Raw genomic sequence first — 20,501 nt, forward strand, 5'->3', positions numbered from 1 at the left:
AGTTAAACAATTGCTTTCAGCTCAAGTCATGATCCCAGGGTCCTAGGATAGAGTTCTGCATCGGGCTCCTTTGCTCAGCCAGGAGCCTGCCTCTATCTCTGCCTGCTTCTCTCTGCTTGTGCTCACTCTCTCTGATTCTTTCTCTGACAAATAAAATCTTAAAAAAAAAAAAAAGAAAGAAACACAAAAACTCAGCTTGACCCTAGCCTGGTCTTTCACCCCAAGCTTAGGTGCTGGGGAATCACATAATTTCTAATATCTGAATCCCTCTTCTGTGACCACATAACCCGAGGTGAAATGGGGGCTCCTGGGGCTGGGGGAAGGGCCTTGTATATTATAGGGTCATGTGAAGGGAGGGTGAAGCCTTACAGCTTTCCCAGAACTTGCAAAAATCCCCCAGGAACAACTTCCAGGCTTTGAGGAAGAGGTCCCCGCCCTCACAGAGCTTACCCTCCAGCAGGGAGGAGGCAGCTAATTCCACAGGGCTGGGGCTGTGGTGGGGGGCCTCCCCAGGCTATGTCTGAATGGAAGGGGAGGACAGAAGGAACCAGTCCTTTTGTCCCTGGCAAGGGGCCCAGCAGGTGCCAGGCTGGGTCAGGGTGGGGAGGGGACACCGTAATGAGAACATGACCACATGTGGCCTAGGATTCTAGTCCAAGGATGAAGGGACAACTGGGGGGCGGGGGCGGGTTCAAGTAGGGAATAGCTCCTTCCCGTTCTTCAGGGGTCGGGGGAAGGATCCCCTGTCCAGCAGAGCTCACCACAGGACCCCGGCCACCCCTGTCCCATCTCCCCGTTTATCGTCACCAGGTGTGCCTGCACAAGGCTGAGACTTGGTCTTGTTCTCCCTTAAACACGGCTTGGCACCCAACACCTGCCCAGTCAGCAGATGTCAAATGAGTGAGTGGCAGGGATTATTGTGACAACATGACAGAGTACAGAGTGAAGGTCGTGCTGGGTGGGAAAGGTCAAGTGTGGCAGATAGGAACTAACACATGTCTGGGGCTTAGTTTTTGGCATATGCTTTTCCTAGTACTTTACTTATATCAATTCTCCACTGATTCTGCCTGGAGACGCTGCTATGACTGTCCCCATTCTACAGGTCTGGAAACTAAGGCTCGGGTTACACTATAAGTCAGGGCGTTTTTGAATCCAGACTTGTCTGACCTGAAAGCCTGTGCTCCCAATGCCACCCCATAGCTTTCCGTACATAGACCGTGAGCTCCATTGGCCACGGGGTGGGGGTCGGGGGGAAGGCCACTGCTACCTGCGTGGCTGGCTCTTAGACAGCTCCTGTGGCCTCTGGTTTTTAAAAATCCTATATTCAGCAGCTGCTGCTTTTGAAAGTTACAGCTTATAGACATTGCACACCTTTTGTCAAGCTCAGTAAACCGTTCCTACCCCCAGGACCTTTGGACTTGCTGTTCTCTGCGCAGAGCACAGGAGTTCATCTCCACATCATTTCCCATCTGTTCTCACAACCTTTCTAACATCCTTGGTGTTTATTTGTACTGTGAGTTTCCTCACTGGATTATAAGAGCATGTTCTCCATGAAAGCAGGGACTTGGCTCCCTGCCCCAGCCCCAGGGGCCAGTCCCGTGCCTGGCACGTAAGTACTTTACTAGTACACAGCCACTGAAGGCAAGCAGGAAGCCACAAAACCTCACTTTTGCTGATGCCCTGTGGTCTCAGGGCTTGTTGGAAGGAAACCGTCCCCTCTGCTTGGGCATCACACCAGGATAACCAAATCCAGGAAATCCTGTTACAAGGAACAGATGTGCTCTCAAGTCTGAGCGTCTTTTACGAAGGCACCAAGATGCCGGCTGAGGCCCCTGTGCCGGCCCCTGTCACACATATGGCACTTGGCAGGGACAGGAAGCAAGGAGCAGTGAGCGCCATGGTGTCTCAGATAGCCCTGTGCCTGCCACACCGGGAGAGTCTGGCCGAGCATCTCCCCCTCAAGTCCAAGTCTGAAGGTAGAGCTGCTCCAAACTTCCTGGAAGCACAGACGAAGAAGCTGAGGCCCAGAGGTAAGCCTTGCCATTGATCCAGTCCCCAAGCCCAGAGCAGGGAGGACATGAGCCCTGTCCTCTGAATTCTATGGTCCAATGCCACCCAGGGGGGCTTCATCTGGCCTGAGTCAGGGTGACAGAGTGAGAGGAGGAGCGCAACAAGGAATGAGAGCTCACTCTCTTCCAGAACCAAAAAAGGAATGAGACCCTGCTGTGGGTTGAAGAATGGCGCCCCAGCCCCAAATTCCTAGCTTGGAGCTCTAACCCCCAGTGTGAATGGATCTGGACGTGCGGCCGCCAGGAGACATTAAGGTTAAGTAAGGTCATAGGGTGGGTCCCTGATCTGGTAGGGTTGGTGGCCTTATAAGAAAAAAAATATCTCTCTTTCTGACCCACCCACCCCTTTCTGCACTATTTGTCCCCCTCTGGCCATTTGAGGGCACAGGGAGTAGGAGGCCATCTGCGAGCCAGGAAGAGCCCTCACTGGCCACCAGATCAGCCAGCCCCTTGCTCCTGGCCCTCCAGCCTCCAGAGCTGTGACCCACAGGAGTCTCGCCTGTGACATTTGTCACGGTGCCCAGAGTGGACGGAGACAGGCCCTTACTCCCTTCTGGAACGCACAGCCATGGATCCTGATTTACGATCCCCCCACACCGAGCAACTTTTATCTGCAGAATCCAATTCCGAGGTGCGGCCTGAGAGTCAGCATTTCTAACAGCTCCCAGTGAGGCTGCTGCTGCAGCTGGTGGTCCCTCCTCCTCCCCCTCCCTCGCTCTCCTCCCTTTCCCTCCGCACTCTGAGCTGCAGTGCCCCACCCAGCAGGGCCTACCATTGCTCTGACCACTGTCTCTGCAAATTCTTGGTCTCCATCCTCCATGGCCAGCCCTGCGCCAGCAACGTCGCCACCCACCTGGGCCACGGGGATTCCAAGTCCTCCCTTGCCCCTTCCGCCCCTCTTCGCTGAGTGCCTGCCTTTCTTCCTCCCTCAGGACAGGAGGCGGCCCAGTGTGCCAGGACAAAGCCGGAGCTTCACCATGGTGGCCTCCTTCCCCGCCCCCGCCCCCACACCCTCCCCCTCTGCTTGGAAGTCTGGGCCTCTGCCTCACCTGCTGGTCTGCCTCCCAGGCCTCACTCATCGCTTGCACACGCCAGACCTTCCCAATCAAAGGACTGATGCCTTTCCCTTCTCCTCCCTCCATCTCCAACCTCTCCCTGCCCTTTGTCCCTCTCTGTGCCCACCTGATCAGGAATCTCCCTACTAATGAAACCTCTCTCTCCCTATACACAGGGTATGTGTGTGTGTGTGTGTGTGTGTGTGTGTGTGCGCGCCCGCATGCCTGTGCACTCCAACTGCGTGCACATGGCTTCAGAGCTGGGGCGCTGGGGAGCAGAAGACCCAATGACACCAGTGCAGTGGGCAGCATGGGTACGGAGGCGACAGCCAGGTCGGGGTCACAAGGGGCCTCCTGCGTGTCCTCTCAACCAAACCAAGTCTTGTATGAAGAGACCTCCCAGGCTGACCATTCCCCCTTCCCCTTCGCCACATCTTTCTACTTCTGTCTGGGCCCCCCACGCACCCTCCTCAGATCCGCGGGGACCTGTGCTGTCTTCAGACGTGAACCTCCCCTGCCCCTTCCTGATGGTGGCAAGCTCGCTCTGCCCTCTGTGATGTTGCCTCCCCTGCTCACTCGTGTCCTTCCTCCCTGGTGGGACTCCCTACACACTGCGTGACTTTCAGGCACGTGACTTAACCTTCCTGAGCCCCAGCACCCTCTTCAGGAGAATGGATGTCATCGTCCCCACCCCGCAGGGGGACCACCATCAAAGGTCGCCACCAGTGAGCCCCCAGCAAATGTTGGAGTAGATGCTGGGGTCTCTTTGTCTCTGTTATCTCCCTGCAGTCCTTGCAGCCAGGCTCCCCCTGGGTTCAGCAGCACGTGACCTTCACACAGGACTCCAAACCTTGGAAGACATTTAGGGTTTCAGAGTCCAGTCCTCAAATTAGGCATCATCACAAAATACAGCCCCCCCCCAAAAGTACACACCATTCAGCCACACCTCCTGGTTTTAAAAAGAACCTGACCTTCATGATCTCAGGGTCCTGGGATCGAGTCCCTCATCGGGCTCTCTGCTCGGCAGGGAGCCTGCTTCCCTCTCACTCTCTCTGCCTGCCTCTCTGCCTACTTGTGATCTCTGTCAAATAAATAAATAAAATCTTTAAAAAAAAAAAAAAAAAAAGAACCTGACCTTCAAATGGAGTACACCTGCGGGGAGGGAGAGCCCCAGGGGACAACTGGCTGGGGTTTGCATGAAGACTCAGCAGGGGGTGCCCTCCCCTTGCAATGTATATTCGAACACTGCTCCTGCCTTGCTTTCCGAGGAGACTCACTTGGCGGCCAGCGGGCCATCAGCCATGCCTGAAACACCAGGTTCCCGTCTGAGGGGCCAGAGGCTGGGAAGAGGGCAAGAGGCACCCGGTGCCAGCCACCTGCCCCTCACCTGCTGGGCCTGCTGCAGCAGCTCCATGCGCTCCCGCAGGACCTGGCTGTCGGACTCGCGGCTCTGTCTCAGGATCTGCCGGCGCACCTTCTCCACGGCGGCCTGCAGGTCCTCCCGCTGGCCCTCGCTCAGCGCCTCGCTGGCCCTCCGCCCCGGCTCCTGCTGCAGCGCGTTGTACAGCGTGGCCTCCAGCTCCTGGATTTTCTGAGTGGCCCAAATCACACAGACAGTGGAAGATCACAGACGAGGGACAGTAGGGGCCGGGGCATTGCAGCCGAGGGAGGCAGCGTGGGCGGTCTCAGGCGGGGAGGGGAGCTTGCTGGGGTGGGGGGGCTTCACAGAGCAATCAGCCACACAGGCAGGCGGGAGGTGGGAGGGGGAGAGCGAGGGAGCCCCTTTCAGCCCCGTGCACACCTTTTTGAGAGCCTGTCTTAGTCTATTCAATCAAGAATAGCCCTCCTCCTTCCAGGAGAGGACAAGGGCTGTAAGAAGAAATAACCACAACCGCTCCTTAAAATGTGTGATTCAGACAAAGGCTTGGTTCGACCAGTTTCCATTTTGTTCTTGGCACCCCACGTACTCCCCCCAAACCTCCCCTTTTCTCCTGGGTGTCGGAGGGGGAAATGTCTCAAATTGCACACATGTGGTTCTCAGCCAGCTACTTTGGAATGTGATTTTAACCTAAAGCAAAGAGTGACAATGCTCTAACCGGGCCTGCCCTGCTACAAACACAAGACGCCCTGTGTTAGCAAAGCGGATGAGATTTGTGGCCAATTGGAGGCTCCTTGTGAAAGGCAAGAGTTTTAATCATTAGAGGAAGTTATTTCTTTTCCACTTGAACCCCAAGACACTTAAATATAGTTACCTCATGGGGATATCTAGGGACAAAAAAGAGGATTATCTCCTTTTCTGCTTCCCCAAATCCCCACCCACATTGTCCTCGAAAGCAAACCCCATCCTGGGCCAGGCTGACCACTGCTCTGGTCACCATCACAACAAATTCTTGGTCTCCACCCTCCCTAGCCTGTCCCACACCTGCAACTACCCCAACACAGGGCTTCCAGCCAAGGGATCTAAGGAACTGCTCCTTGTCTTCCCAACACCGACTAGACCAATCTTCAATTTGGAAGGAAACTGCCAAGAAGGGGAAAGACATGGCTGGAAGCAGGGGTGTGGAGGGGATGTTTTCCGTGGACAAGCCTCTGCGGGCATCTGGCCCCTGCTCTCCCAGTTGCTCCCGTCGGTGTCCAGTGGTGGCGTGACTGTGCTCACTCCCAGGGGAGTGGGGGGGGTGCGGGGGGGGGGTGCTGGACCCATCAGGCCAGAGCCAATTTTAACCACCAGGTGTCCCCCATGGGAAACCCGAAGGCAAAGTCTCTCCACAGGCATGGCCCAGGGCCTTCACGTGGGCTCCACGTGGAACCAGAGCTTGCCTGTGCCTGTGTCTGCTGGCTCACCCCCTCCCCGTGCAGCAACTGAGCTTCTAGGGGACCACAAGTCACCAGCCTCCAGCTGGGACCTCACCACCTAATTCCAGCCGTTCCACTGCGGCCCTGCCTTGTCTCAGCGCAATGACAAAGGAACGCAGGCCCATACGTGGCACCTGCCGTCCTCCCTCCTGCCCAGGCACGAGGCTCCCTCCTGGAGCTTGTTACTTCCCTCATGTTCAAGTCCATCCAGTGCAGCATCAGAACGCAACCCCGTTGTGAACCTGAACCCCCCAAGGCTTTGGAACGGTCTTTGGGAAGGAACGTAATTTCTATGGGGTGGCAGGATCGGCTCACCCAGGGGCCTCCTCTGCAGGACCAGGACTCAGAGGGACTCTGGGACCTTCCTGAAGCAAAGGGTGGACACCAAGATTTCCCAAAATGTGATGAAAATCACCAGTCCTGCCAGAGGTCCCTTGAAAAGTCAGCCTGTGATCCTGTGAACTTGCCAAAGTGCTTGCTTAAGTTCCTCTCCGAGCCCAGGCCCACCCTTCAATCTTCAACACATTAAGGACCCAAGAAGCCCTAAGAGATTTCTAGACTTGTTCCGTTGGTTTCAGTGCCCATAAATCTCCTGAAATCAGAGCTTTCTGGGAAACGCCAGGGAGCCAGTGTCCTATGACGTGGGAAAGGCATTCTTGAAAGGACCAGGGAGAGGGGAGGCAGAGTCAAGGCAAAACCAGCAAGGGAATGGTTGACTGCGAGCTTCTCTCCCAGAGAAGGAGATACTTCTATTTTAAATTGCCCTCCGCACCGTGATAACATTGTATGCCCAGAAATAAGCACTAGGAGGGAAAACTGCCCCATCCCAGTGAGGCTCAATCCCATACAGGACCTACGACCTCTCCAGCCCCCCGTCTTCTCCATTCCAGCCTCAGAGCCCAGACACCAAGGGCCAAGGGTCTCGGGGAGATGGGCCAGCCCCTCCTGCCCTGGCTACTGTCACTCCTTCCTCCTGGCCATGCTCACAGAAATGAGGGCCTGAAAGTCATTTTCCAGTTGTGGACTGTGCATTTCTTAGGTACACACTATTTCGTACGATGATCTTGACTGCAAATGACCAGGGCAAATACTCGCTCAAGACTTTGGGTACCACACGCTGCTTCTTGCAAGAAGGGCACTGAACTCTCCATTCTTTGTGCCGTGGGGTTCCCTGGGGGTCCGTATAATTTCCCCATCTCACTTGCTGCCAGGAGAGGCCTCAAAACCACAGGACACGTGAACCTGAATGGGATCGCGTTTTAAGCTAACCACCAGGAAGCCTGGGATAAATTCTGTGACCCAAACGCAACCGGGCGACAAGTAATTTTGTTCTGCTGATCCTCGCCTGCTGCTCTCCTGGCTTTACCTCTGTGTTCCTCGGTGACTGCCCCTTGTTCCTGTTCACAGGAAAACTGGCTTCAGGGTTTTACATATAAGTAAGTATTCAAGTAGAACAAACACATAAGAAAGACAGTTGCTTTACGCTCATTTCAAATGATTCCTAGAATTGAATGAGCACGCCTGAAGAAACCACCCAGCTAAGTGACTATTTTAGAGAAAAGGGGCAATGCCGCTGTACAGTCGTTCCTGTCAGAACACAGGGCATTTTGACGGCGCCCACGTGACCCTGGTGGGGCCCCTAAACATGGTGTCAGCCCCGAAGGAAAACACAGCTTCTGAGGGCGAGTCTAACAAGCCAAAGCGACCAACCCACTTCCGGTCCTACCAGGTACGCCTGATCGAGGGCTTCCTTCCTGTAGTCCAGCTCCTCCTCCAGGTAGCCCTTCTGCCTGCTGAACAGGTCCTGAAAAAGAGGAGGCCCCCTCCACGATTGAGATCAGCACAAGAACCCACTCTGGTGAGGCTCTTCAGAGGCCCCCTACTCACCACTGCTAGAGAGCGACTCTCCCCCCAAGCTGGGGACCCACCAGGGCCTCAGATGAGAATGGAGGTGATGGTCTGCCCTGCTCACCCCTCTGCATGAATCTGCAGGAGCCTCACAGACCCAGGAGCCGTGATCCAGCCTGTTCTGCCTCCTGCCGGCTTCCCCTCCCTGTGGGGGTCTGAAAGCACCAAAGCCCGTCCCCTCCAACCCAGTGCCCATGCAGGAATCCTCAGTTCTTCTCGTGTCCTGGCGGCCCATGAAGACCATCCCAACAGTTCTCAGATGTGGCTCTTCATCCTCCGCCCCCCCGCCAATGACAGCATCTCCCACGTCATGACTAGTCTCACTATTCTCTGCCTCCTCCCCATGCCCAGGTCACTCTTTTGGTCCCTGCAAGCATGGTCTCTCCAGTATGCAAATCTCTACTACTGACTGGAAGGTTCCAAGGTCAGAGCTCCTCTCCTGCAGGCACTTGACTTCACAGATGAGGAAATAGGACCAGAGAAGCTCAGTGCCTTGGCCTAGATGTCACAGTGTCCTGGTGGCCGAGGACAGACTAGACTGCCAGCCAGGGCCCTCTCACACCACACATGCTCCCAGGTCGTAAGCGATTCCTTCTACCTTCAGGTTCCACCTCTCATTCCTACTTGCAAAACTTGAATTGTTCTTTGAAGGTTCAAGAGCCATTTCGTCCAGGCAGCCCTCTCAAACATCCCCAAGGCTGGACACAACGGACCCTTATATACCATTGTCCCCTGGTGAATAACCACCACCACCACCTCTCACCAGAGACCCCACCAAGCACTGTGCAACACTGGCTATGCGTCTCACGGCTCTCATCCCTACAGCCCAGTGAGGTGGACCTTGGAATCCCTCACTTAGCCATGAGGAAATGAAGGCCAGTGCATCTTTCCCAAACTCTCAGGGCCATTAGGGAGGCCAGCAAAGATGGGAGGCCCAGCTGTGTGTCTTCAGAGCCGCTGGGCCAAGGGCCTCAGCAGTGCCCATGTGCAGCTTCTAATGTCCCCAGGCTGCCCCGTGGCTTTTGGCTCATGAGCACACATCCCCGCAGGCTTGCAAGCTAGCTCCTCAAGGCAAGGACCCTGCACATTCCTCCCTGGACTGCTAATCCTGGCATGGCACCTGGGATAACGGAGGCTCTGAAAATAGGTATTAAGTGAACTACTGAGTGAGTTTGGAAGAGTAAGTGAATGGATGACAATTACCTGACACAGCCATTAGGGCAAAGGCAAAATTTAGAAATGCACACAAATCAGTGCCCACCAAAATACATGTGAGGGGGCGCCTGTGCACCACCGCCCCCCCCCACGCTTGTGTGCCCTCTCAAATAAATAAAATCTTAAAAAACAAAAACAAAAACACACATGGAGGCCTTCCTGGAAAGGAAGCTGCAGGCACCATTTCCACCCTCCTGCCTCCCAGAGTACTAAGTCTTTTACCTTTTCCCTCTCCAAGTCCAGCATCTTCTGGGTCAGGGCTGCCTCAGTTCCCTCTATTTGCTTCAGCCACTGGAAAACAGCAGGGACAGAGGGTCAGCAAATGAGAACCCGTGCCAGCCGGGGGCCTTCCACCAAAACCAAGTGGCAGGGGGCCTCCTCCTCAACGAGGCTCCTGGCCTCTGCGGCCCGTCCCAGGGCGGCCCTCGAAACAGAATTTCATTGTCTGTACAGATGTTCAGCTTTGACTGTGTGTGTGTGTGTGTGTGTGTGTGTGTGCGCGCGCGCGCGCATGCTTGTGCATGGGCCTAGGTAAGTGTTTCTAAGTGAGCCAGCATGTCCAGGACGGACTTGGCGTTTGTGCTGCGGGGGCCTGACTTGGTGCACAGTGGGCCCCTGTGTGTGTCTGGGGGCTCTGCGGCTGGGTGGCCGAGTGTTACTGAGGTCTCCTGCTGAGTGCTGTGAGGGTGGCTTCATGCTGGGGACCTCCTCCAGACTTTCATGCCCATCATGTGGCAGGTGCAGCCTCACATGTTTTATAGGTGAAGATGTGGATGCCTAGTTAAGTCTCCTGTCCAAGGTCACACAGGTGGGCAATGGGGATCTCTAACCCAGCCTGCAAAACCTCACCCCTGCAGCAGCTCCCCTGAGTGGCTAGGTGCTGAGTTTCCAGGGCAAGAGGGTGCTGAAGTGGGCTGGCGAGCACCTGCTAAGGGCAGGTTACAGGGACAGTCTGGGCTGGTGGTGAACAGGATGTGGGCCGTTGTTTCTCAGGGTGGAGGTATGCATGTGTGTCTTTATAGGAGCCCACCTAAGAGATGGGCTGGTGGGGAGACCTGCGGGGGGTTCAGTGGGAGTGTCTGAGGGCAGGGGGCTATCCATATTTGGCACCGTGGATGAATGTGTGCATTCAACACAATAGAGAGTCTCCTTGACTCCAGCCTAGGGACCATGCCCCTTTCCTGGCTTCCCAGCCTTGCTCACCTGGCTTTCCTTCTCCTCTCCCCTGCCCTTGGCTTCCACCCCTCGCCCCCCATCCCCACTCAGGGGATTCTTCCAGTCTCTGTGCTCCCTCTGCTCTCGCAGTATCCCCCCGCAGCTGAGTCCGCCCCACCACATCTCCCTCTGAGGCCTCCCTAGCCTCCCTGGTCCTTCTGTTGGGGACGAGCCCCATTTCCCCCAAACCAGGAAGCGGGGAACAGCCTTGATTTGTCCTTCCCCTCCCTTGTCTATACATTGGTTCCACCTCCTCCTGTTTCCAACACCCACCTGCCGCACGCCACAGCCCACACACCACCCCTCCAGGCTCTTGTCTGGACCCAAAGTCCTTTCTCCTTTAAGCCCATAAATCCTCTCAAAAACCCACTTCTGCTTAAAGCCCTCAGGGACATCCCATCACTCCTGACAAAGGCTGGCCCCCAAGCCCAGCCTGCTCTCCCTGCCTGGAACATCGCCACCTCTTCCACGCCGGCCTCTACCTCAGGCCTTCACTGAGCTAACACCGACTCAGCCTTCTGGCCAAGTTAGCTGTCGCCTCCTCCAGGAAGCCTGCCCTGCTTCCTAAGTCCATGGGGTCAGGTGCCCTCCAGGATTCCTACATCATCCTATGAATGGCTTTCATGGCACTCACCTGACAGATTGCTGTTGTCTGTTTCCCTCCCACAGAAGCCCGAAGGCGGGGACCATATGACGTGTTCTGATATACTTCCTTACCCACCACAGGCCCAGGGTGATGTGTGTGCCCAAAAAACATGGTTGAATGAGCGCAGACGTGAGAGCATGGAGGTCTGGGAGGGGGAGTGCTGGCTCCACAGAGGGAACAAGACTAGATGAAGCTGTGATCACACAGGCTTCCCCCAACATCAGAGTGAGCTTGGCCCCCAGAGTGGACCTCCAGAGTCAGTGGCAGAAGCCAAAATTAGAGCATTTCGTTAGATGTTATTGAAAGGATGTGGGTTGTCTCAAAAATAGATAAGCATATTTTTGGTTGGAAATGAAAAACATTTCATTTTTAATATCCTAATGCAGACAGTCCCAAAATGAATCAAATTTAAATGGAAAAAAATCAAAATCCAGTTTTGAATCATTACAACAAACTGCTCTTAGAATAGGTTTTGTAGAATATGGTGTCCAGTTTCTTCTTACTGTTAAAAAAAATTTGATGTGTATATTACACATAGAAAGAAAAAACTTGAAAAGTACTTCTCAGCAACTGAAGGAGGAATATGAGGGCAGAAAACACTGGCCACGAGCATCCTGGGTATGAGAGGTCATGAATCTCCCATTGAACAGAGTCCATCAGATAGCCACTAGGCCACACTTGGGAGAGCGAATACCTAAATACAGGTGGATCTGTACCACCCCCCCCCAAGAAAGAAGGGGTATGGGGACACCTGCTCTCCCCCAAACCTGCAGGGGAGAAGTGAATCAGTCTACAGGGGTTCGGGCAGGAGGACATTCCGTAGGAAGCCAGGTCTCCGTCTACAGGTACAGGCCCCCTGAGCCCGAGCTGGGGGGCGGGCAGGAGCCATTTCTCCTCTAAGACCCAACTCTCCCTTCAAAAGGGTCCCAAGACCTTGACCCCAGGCCAACTACTGGAAAGGTTTACTGCGGCCACAGGCCTAAGCTGAATCCGCTAAGATACTACTACCAGTGAGAAAATGAAATTAAATAAATAAATAAATAAATAAACTTTCATCTCTCTGATTGGTTTTGACTGTTTCTCAATTGGTTTTGAACTTAAAGGAGCTTCATAAAGAAGAGGTGTGACTCGGGGCTCCTGAGTGGCTCAGTTGGTTAGGCGTCGGACTCTTGATTTCGGCTCAGGTCCTAATCTTGAGGTTGTGGAATGGAGTCCCACAGGGGGCTCTCTGCTGGGGGTGGAGCCCGCTTGGGATTCTCTCTCTCCCTCCCCCTCTGTCTCTCTCTCCCTCCCCCTCTGTCCTCCCCCTCTGTCCTCTCCCTCCCCCTCTGTCCTTCCCCTCTGCTCTCTCTCCCTCTCTAAAAATAAATAAATAAAATTAAAAAAAAAAAGAGGTATGACTCTGATCACCTGTAAACCTTCAGACATCCTACGTTCAAGATTCTCTGCTGGGCATGTGCTACTTGCAGAGGGCATGAGGTGGGGACAAGACATGGCACCTGACCTTGGACTCTGCTAACCTTCAAGAAGGGGCAGGGCTTCCTCAGTCGAGGAAAGGAGCGAGACAACCCCCTAGAGCAAGATGCCCTGGCAAGGTCATGCAGGAGCACCACATGACAGTTATCATTAGACTTGCACCTCTCTTATACGCTTCTACAAAAGCAGCATTGTGCCTCCAAAGAGAAAACTGAAGTTGCCCTCAGCTTGGTCAGATGCTGACACTGAGTGGCAATTTCTAAGACCACAACATTTGGGTGCCAGCTCGTGAACTCCAGGATGACCAACTCATGCGTGCTTGCTCAGCATTATCCCCGTTCCAGCACTGACATCCCCACGTCCCAGGAACCCCTCAGTCCCAGGCAAACTGGGCAGTCTGTCTCCCCAGGGGGCCTGTCAGGGCTCTCAGCTGGTCCCACCTTTCCTCTTGGGGCCACTCCCAACACCCCCTCTGGGGGGGACAGATAGCAACTCCCAAATGTACAGGATCTTTAGCCACAGATCTGTGGCAGGGCTCGGGTCTCCAAGACCCAATCTGAGAATAGGGGAAAATACTGGTCTGAGTCCAGTCCCCAAGGACCATCCCAGATGGGGAGGTGATCCTCTCTCCTGTACCCCACTGACTGGTGAAAGGTGTGGGGGCACAGGGTCAAAGCAGAGGGTTGCTACAGGCCAGGCAGGGGTCTGAAGGGGGAGTATCACTAATCTCTCACGGTTGCTGAGAGGAAAAGGCACCCTACAAATCTGAGGTGGGGGGCCCAAGCCTGCAGATCTGGACCCCCACGATTTGCCAGGCTATGGGGAGGAGTATGTCAGGGAGAAGGGAGCAGCTTGAAAGGGGCTATTCTCAGCAAGGCTGTGAACTCCCTACAAGGTGTGGCCCTCCAAGAGACTCTGGAGGTTGGAGACAGGGAGGCCCCCAGGCCTGCTGCCCAGCCCCCTCCCTAACCAGCCACCCAAGTCATGGAGGGTTCCTGCTCTTGGTTCACAGTCAACTCTCACTGGCCAAACCCCTTTTGCCCTAAGTGCTCAGGAGCAATGTTTTTGCTTAAAAATGCCATGTCCTAGAGTCCCAATACCAACCCTACCAGGTTTGCAGGTTCCTGGTTCCATGGCTCAGAGTGACCTAGAGACCGATCTGCAGAAACCCCAGGTGGTGGTGGTGGGGGGGGGAGGTCCACCCGGGAGGGGTCTCCCAGGGGATGAGGAAGGAACTGCCGGGCCTGACCTCACCAATCCTCCAGGAAGCACTTGCCATGAAACTGAGACTTGAATGTTTACTAAACACTTTACGTAACACTGCACAGACCTCTGCATAGGACATTAGGATACACTGGTGGGAGGGATGTTTACTGAGTGAGTACCGTGTGCCTAACCCTGTATGGTCATCTGCAGCTAAGGGGCCCAGCAGCCAGCCAGGCATGAGTCAGCATCACCCCCTGCCCACCTGGGGACATAGGCTCAGCCAGATGAAAGGACTTGGGAAGTGACTTGCTTCTTGTGTGACCTTGGGCAAGGCTTTGCTTAAGTCTGTTAACAATACTTTATGTCCTTCACATGACTAGGGAGGAAGGACAAGAGCCCAGGGCAGAAAACTGTTTCTATTTTCAATGCTCCTCCAAAAATTCTGGGAAGAATCTTGATTAAGATCTCTAAGACCTCTTTGTCATTAAAACGGTATTTTTAAGTTAAAGCTCTCTGGATGGGACTGCATGAAAGTTACATGTACCTTAAAAATCCTAAACACATGTAAAAGGGAAATAAACCAGGAATGTATTTTTAACAAATACAGCAAAAAGTTGTTATCTTAATATGCAAAGCACAGGGAGAAGTCAGTAAGAAACACGATACTTATGACAAACACGAATTGAATAACTGATGAATGAATGAATGAATGAATGAATAACAAACCCAGTGGAAACAACAGAAATATTGTTACAATTCACAAAGAAGGAAGGAAATAGATAATATACAGTAACAACCCAGAATCACCACCACTCATCAATGCAAACAGAAACACTAACATCATGAGATTTTAGCCCCTGGAACTGGCAGGGTTCTCTAGCGGGGACATGCCCGTTGAACGTGGAACAAGCATTGTGGTCACACGCAGGTGAAGGGGGAACTGGGACCCCTTTTCTAGAAACCATTTTGACAATATTAAATCTCTGAAAACCCCCCCTACCAGTTAGCCCCATGATTCCACCCCTAGAGTCTCTCCTGTGGAAGTGCTTTAAAAGATACGTAGGAATCTACAGGTGAAAATATTCACCACTGCATAACGATAAATGGGGGGGCGGAGATAATGGAAAGGCAAAATCCAGCTGCTGAGGCATAATTCGCAGGGTAGAAGAAGGCGGGTTGGAAGCCTAAGAAGCAGGGTTAAAAACTGGAAGTCAAGTACGAGTTTGACTAAGCTTAAAAAACCGGGATGGCAAAAACCCGGTAGGAAATCCACCCCGGTGTTGCAGATGCTTCCTCCACGGGGTTTTCCTTTGCTTCTGTGCTAAGCTCTCTAGGGGAAGCGGGGTGAATTCAGCCGGAAAGGAACAGCATGCGCGTGCACATGCAGACAAGGACGCGGGAGCGCATGCCCCAGGGCCACGCGAGACAGCAGCACGTAGGCTCTTGTGTGGCGTGGGGGAGCTCGGACACGTGCACGGACAGAAGCGCCGCGGGGCTCTACCTTTTCACACAGGGCAAGCACAGTTCCAGCTTGGATTATTGCAACCTGTTCTTCGTTTCTCAAATTCTAAAACACAAAAACGGGGGAAGGGCATTTTACACTGGACCCCACATCCCCGTGCAGACAGTCAGCGCTGACCGGCTTGGACGTCCCTCTAAGAGGGGACCCTGGGGCTTGGACCCCACTCTTTAAAGGGGCCGGCGTTCAAACGCAGCCACACCGTGTCATCTCTGGGGCCAAGGCTTTTGGAGTTAGGGCTGGTTTGGGCCAGTCTTCAAGGGGACAAAAACACCACGCTCTGCTTTTGGAAATCTCGAGGGATCCCGCTCTCCCTCTGGGTGATCCTCTGTGCGCGCCCTCATCCCTCACAGGAGCGAGGGATGAGCTCAATCCAGAAGCTAAGTCCGGAAGCCCCCATCCCCCTTCCCCCAGTGACACCGCGACCCCCCTGTGACAGCGTGACCCGCTCCTGACAGCACGATCCCCCCGTGGCAGCGCGATCCCCCCGTGGCAGTGCGATCCCCCCGTGGCAGCCTGGTCCCCCCGTGGCAGCGCGGCCCGCCCACCCCCGCGGGGGCACGGCCAGACAGAAGCCTCACACTGCACGTGTCAGATCTCTCCATTTAGGAAGAAACCCAACCGAAAGGAAAGGAAAGGCACACACAGCACACCCAGGTGGAGACAAGAGCGCGCGAGCAGAAGCCGATCGGCATAGTTACCCCATTATCGCCAAGGATATCTAGCTTCTTCATAAGTTCAGAAACATTCACATCCTGGAAAAGATTTCCAACGTTCATTTTGCGGGAGCCGCCCAGCCCGTGCACCCCGGTCTCTAGCGCAGCGGCCTCGGCCTCGTCCGGGTCCCTCTCTGGGTGTGCGCCGCGGGGCCCAGCGCTCCCGGCAGCTCCTTCGGGGTCCAGGGAGAGAAGGCAGGGCCTGCCACTCGTCCGCGGAGCTTTCCAGAAAGGCTGGAGGAGTGGCGAGGGTCAGCAGGACCCCAGGCTGCAACCTGGCCTCCCGCCCGCTCACTCACTGCGGCAGCCCGCCGGGCTCAGCGCCGCTCTGACGCCACACGCACGACACGTCACGTCACGTCACGTCACATCGCGTCACGTCCCATCCCGGGGCGGCTGCTGCTATGCAGACCTCACTCCCGGGAGGGTGCGGCTCGGAGAGCTCGCAACACCGAGCTGGGGGGCGGCCAAGCCGGGGTACGCCCTCAAAACTGTGTCCCACGGCTCTGCTCTTTTGACATGGGTGCAAATGCAGTGACATTTGGTGACCCTCTGAGAAACAAACTCTGACTTTCAACATATGGTGGGGGGACAGGGCCCTCTGGTTCAACTCGATTCATGACTGGCACAAAGCCACAGTCCCCGGGTACGGCCGGGCCTGGCCTTCCAGCGGGCCCCTGGCCGTCTCGGTTTTGCGGAGGTACCCCCCCAAGCACGCTACCTTAACTCCTTCCTGGTGACAGAACAGCTGGAGGGCGCTGCTGTTGTTCTCGGGGAAGGTGCTGATTTGGAGGTTAAATGCTGGCGACCTCCGCTCTCTCTCCTGGAGAAAAGATTCGGTTTAAAAACAGAACTTTATTGGATTGTTTACCACTTGCCATTTTCCCACGTTACGCCGCAAAAAACCAAGGCATTCCAGTTGGCAAAGGCGTTACTAAAAGGCGCCCATTCAGACGACTGTCTCTGGGTCCACGAAGGCGCGCGCCGTGGTCCCGCCTCCGCCATGCGCTGGATCGGCTGCGCAAAGGAGTCTACTTCTTACCTACTAAGCTAGGAAGAAACGGTTAACAAGGTGTCATGTGTTCACTTGCTGTGAGCTGGAAACCCGGGAAGCCACAGATCATCATTCAGTACTTGGTAAGAACGAGTGTGGGAAATTTCAACAGACAACATAGCCACCAGCCATGGAGTGTCCCCTGCGCCTTGGGGCACATCGCTCTCCCATTGAATCCTCACAACCCCAGGAGGCAGGCATTATGGCTTTCATTTCATAGACCTGGAGGCTGGGGCAGGGTAAGGGGCGAGTCCGGGTCCTGCGCTACTGGGTGAAGGGACCAGAACACAAACCTCCGATTCACTTTTTCTTCTTCAATATAATCTCCTGACTTCGTTCACATTTTTTTTTTTGAAACACACCAGTGATCCTTCTATCCCTGCCTTAGATTGATAATCAAATCTCCATAACTAAAGACGGGAAAAGCAAGCATTTTCCCAGGAGAGGTGCTTATTAATCAGACGTAAATTGACATGTTTTTAAAAGGGACAGGATAAGCCTGATTAATTACAGGGATATATTATATAGCTCTGCCTTTCAAACTTGAGCAACGGACAGGCTGGCTGTATGGGAAGGCAAGGAGAGAAGACCTTTCTAAATTACCCCTTCAAATCAAACTGCTTTTATTTTCTCAAAATCACAGTAAGATAAGTAAACATGCTTGGATCATTCCTATAGCATCTAGTGACAGTGTCCATGGGTCCCTTTAATCATTCAACTAAGAAATGTAACCAAATGAGCACTAGCTTGGATAGTGAGACCTCTGCAGATGCTCTTGGATAAGGTGAATGGAGAGGGGAAGGGAAGGGGGCCATTCATTCAAATGACTTCCCCAAAGCCCAGCAAACCTGGCTAACCTGGTTTGAAGCAGTTCAGGGGGGAAAGTTTATTTCTCTTATTAGCCAAAGACCAAAATTCACAGTGGTTCCATTGTGTGGATGTTTTCTTATCTACAATACTTAAATGGAGTCTCCATATAAAAGGGGACAGAAAGCTCCTATTTTATACCAACGAAAGTCAGAAAATTGGTTTCTAATGGCTCTGAAGGATGGTGGAGACACTTAAAGAAAATTCTAGCACACTGAGAAATGCTCATGGAAATCTCCTGAAAAGGACATGGACAAAGCCCTGGGAAAGGCTTCCTCGCTGCCTGAACTGTGAACAGTGACCTCGCATGGCTTCCTGCTCCTGCTGTGTGAGTGGAAAACCCTGTTCCTGCTCAAGCAAGAGTTGGGTTGCACGGCAACGCTTGGTTTGGGGGCATTGGGGCCACACAGTCCATGCCAACACGACAAAGGACAAGATGGTAAATTCTGGTGCAAACAACTTTAACGGGAGCCAGGAGGAGGAAACAGAACAGGAGGGACACCAGTGTCGCAAGGGTGCTGGCTTTTCCCGGGGGGGGGGGGGGAACCGTGCATGCAAAGGCTTCAGTGGAGGGAGAGCGGAGCCACTCAGGTGCTCAGACAAACAGGTGCTCAGACAAATGAATCACAAACTTAGGCGATGTTTAAAATGTGGATGGCTTTTAAATGGCAACAAACAAACAGAAAAAGGAGTATGAAGTAACGGGATTGCAATACAGTGCTAGGCACCCAAGACCAGGTTCCGTGGGAAGCAGTAAAACCCATCACTACTCTCACACTGGACCCAGCTCTGTACTGGGGACATTACCAAAGGTTCGGAACGTGACCGCTCCCTGTGAACAGCATTCAGTCTCCCTCTGTGCTAACAGTAGCTCTGAGTTGTAGGTTGAGTTATAAACAGTTAAGATTTCAGTCCAGAGCAACCCTGTGTGACACCCAGGGCTGCATTTGCTGGACGGGGACTGGGACAACCCCACGATTTTTCTCAAACTCCTCTGCAAATGCCTCCCTTCCCCCTGCTTACTTACTTACCTGTGTTTACCTCGGCACATAGAAAATGGGCCAAACTAGCAGTAAACACACTACAGAGTCAGTCATGGGCCAGGTCGGGCCCTGCTCTTTCAAAAGGAGAGGTTCCCTGCATGCAAGGTCATCTTAAAAAGGTGTGTTATTAATTGCAACAGGTGCTTCTATCCGGGTTTGCAGAACGCATACCAGGTGACTATGCATGCAGGAAAGAAGTAGTTATGGAAATGAAACACAAATAAAAAAGGCAAAATATTGCAAAAACAAATTATTTTATTAAGTGCAAAACAAGCCGTAGGCAATAAATAGATTAGCTCTGGTACATGTCCAAAGACTTCGGTGAGCATTCTCTCCAGAACATATTAAGGCAGTGAAATTATTCTGAACATACAGATTTAAAAAAAAAAAAAAAGAAAGAAAGAAAAAGGAAAAGAAAAGGAAACAACTCTACCACGTCCCTTTACACATGCTGGAGGACATCTGGGAGCTTTTACATGAATTTCAGTTTGGGCTCAAAGAGAAGGTCTGTTCCGTTTGAGAGCGCACAACAGATAGAGTCTCTTACTTCGAGCTCCAGCACTCGGAACTCTAGTAGCTCGTTCTGGTCCTTCGCGTCTTGCATTTCGTTCTTCAACTGACTCTCTTCCAATTCCAGCCTGTAAATCTAGAGCAGATGCACCTGCGGGTTAGCGGGCAGGAGGACCCACCGTCTCCACGGGAGCCGTGGTGATGGGGGAGTGGGGTGCTCCTCCCTCCCTGCAGTCCTGGGCTTGGCCCAGAAGAGGGGTTCCTTATAGACTTGCTAAATAAATGAATGATGGGCAAACTGAGGCATGGAGCTGCTAAGTCCCTTTCTGAGTTCAAATGTGAGGGAGGCAGGAGCGCATCATGGGTGCTTCTGATCCCAAAGTCTGTGTGTATTGTTTTTGCTGTGTCCCCTACCCACCCACACTTGATGCAGTCAGGGTAATCTCCCCCACCCCCACTCCCACCCAGACAGAGTGGGACAAACCACAGCAGGAAGGCATACACTGTCACCTGGCCAGAGGACTCAGGAAGCAGCTCTCCTGAAGGCACAAGTCTTTCTGGGAAGATGGGTTTCCTGGTCTGACACCCATCAGGATGGAAAAGCATCCTAATGGCTCCATGCCTCATTTTCTGTGTGAGGAGCATGAAGCTGCCCATCCACATAGGCCACAACCAGGACTGACTGACAGAAGGCACACCTCCCTCTTAAGGGCTTCTGTGAGCCCCAGCCACCTTTGCCTCTCCCTCCTCCTGCCTGGAGAACCACAAGGGGTTCTCCACGGATGGGGTGCTGCACCCCAGGGGACATTTGGAAACAGTGTGTTTTCTCTGTGGCTCCTTGAATATAGTGAGTAGGACCAAGGACACAGAATCTCTCCCAATGCACAGGCTTGACCAGCAGGGTGACAGGTCCTGTCCCGGTGCTCCAAATGTGACAGAGAAATAGCACAGTGAGCAGCCACTCAGCTGGTAAGTGATACGGTGGGGGCTGGACCAAGCCCCCTCCCAAGAGGGCAAGGCTGGGCTCCCCTCAGGCAGGCATTCTAGGATGTTCAAAGACTAGACGAACCGAGGTCTGTCTAGTTCTGCTGGTATGGAAGGTCTGGACAGAAAGTACAACTGTGGTTGGGGGGGCTGAGGGGTGGG

The 20,501-nt window shown here is 53.6% G+C and overlaps 1 protein-coding gene across 12 annotated transcripts in view; it reads right to left on the minus strand.

Annotated features, from left to right (window-relative positions):
- The window catches only part of JAKMIP1 (janus kinase and microtubule interacting protein 1), a 134,875-nt gene that overhangs the window by 12,109 nt on the left and 102,265 nt on the right, over positions 1-20,501 (minus strand). For 7 of the 12 annotated variants that reach the window (XM_045998606.1, XM_045998595.1, XM_045998596.1 and 4 more), the window contains 7 exons: positions 19,393-19,491; positions 16,603-16,704; positions 15,867-15,920; positions 15,148-15,213; positions 9,326-9,394; positions 7,707-7,784; positions 4,512-4,715 (listed from right to left, as the gene is read on the minus strand). In XM_045998606.1, coding sequence (XP_045854562.1) covers positions 4,512-4,715; positions 7,707-7,784; positions 9,326-9,394; positions 15,148-15,213; positions 15,867-15,920; positions 16,603-16,704; positions 19,393-19,491 — 672 coding nt within the window. Of the gene's footprint in view, positions 1-4,511; positions 4,716-7,706; positions 7,785-9,325; positions 9,395-15,147; positions 15,214-15,866; positions 15,921-16,602; positions 16,705-19,080; positions 19,492-20,501 lie in introns of those variants that run through there. The other 5 variants (XM_045998602.1, XM_045998603.1, XM_045998605.1 and 2 more) reach the window with 3 other exon arrangements.

The sequence above is a fragment of the Meles meles genome, chromosome 2 (genome assembly GCF_922984935.1).
Source record: "Meles meles chromosome 2, mMelMel3.1 paternal haplotype, whole genome shotgun sequence".
Lineage (NCBI taxonomy): Eukaryota > Metazoa > Chordata > Mammalia > Carnivora > Mustelidae > Meles > Meles meles.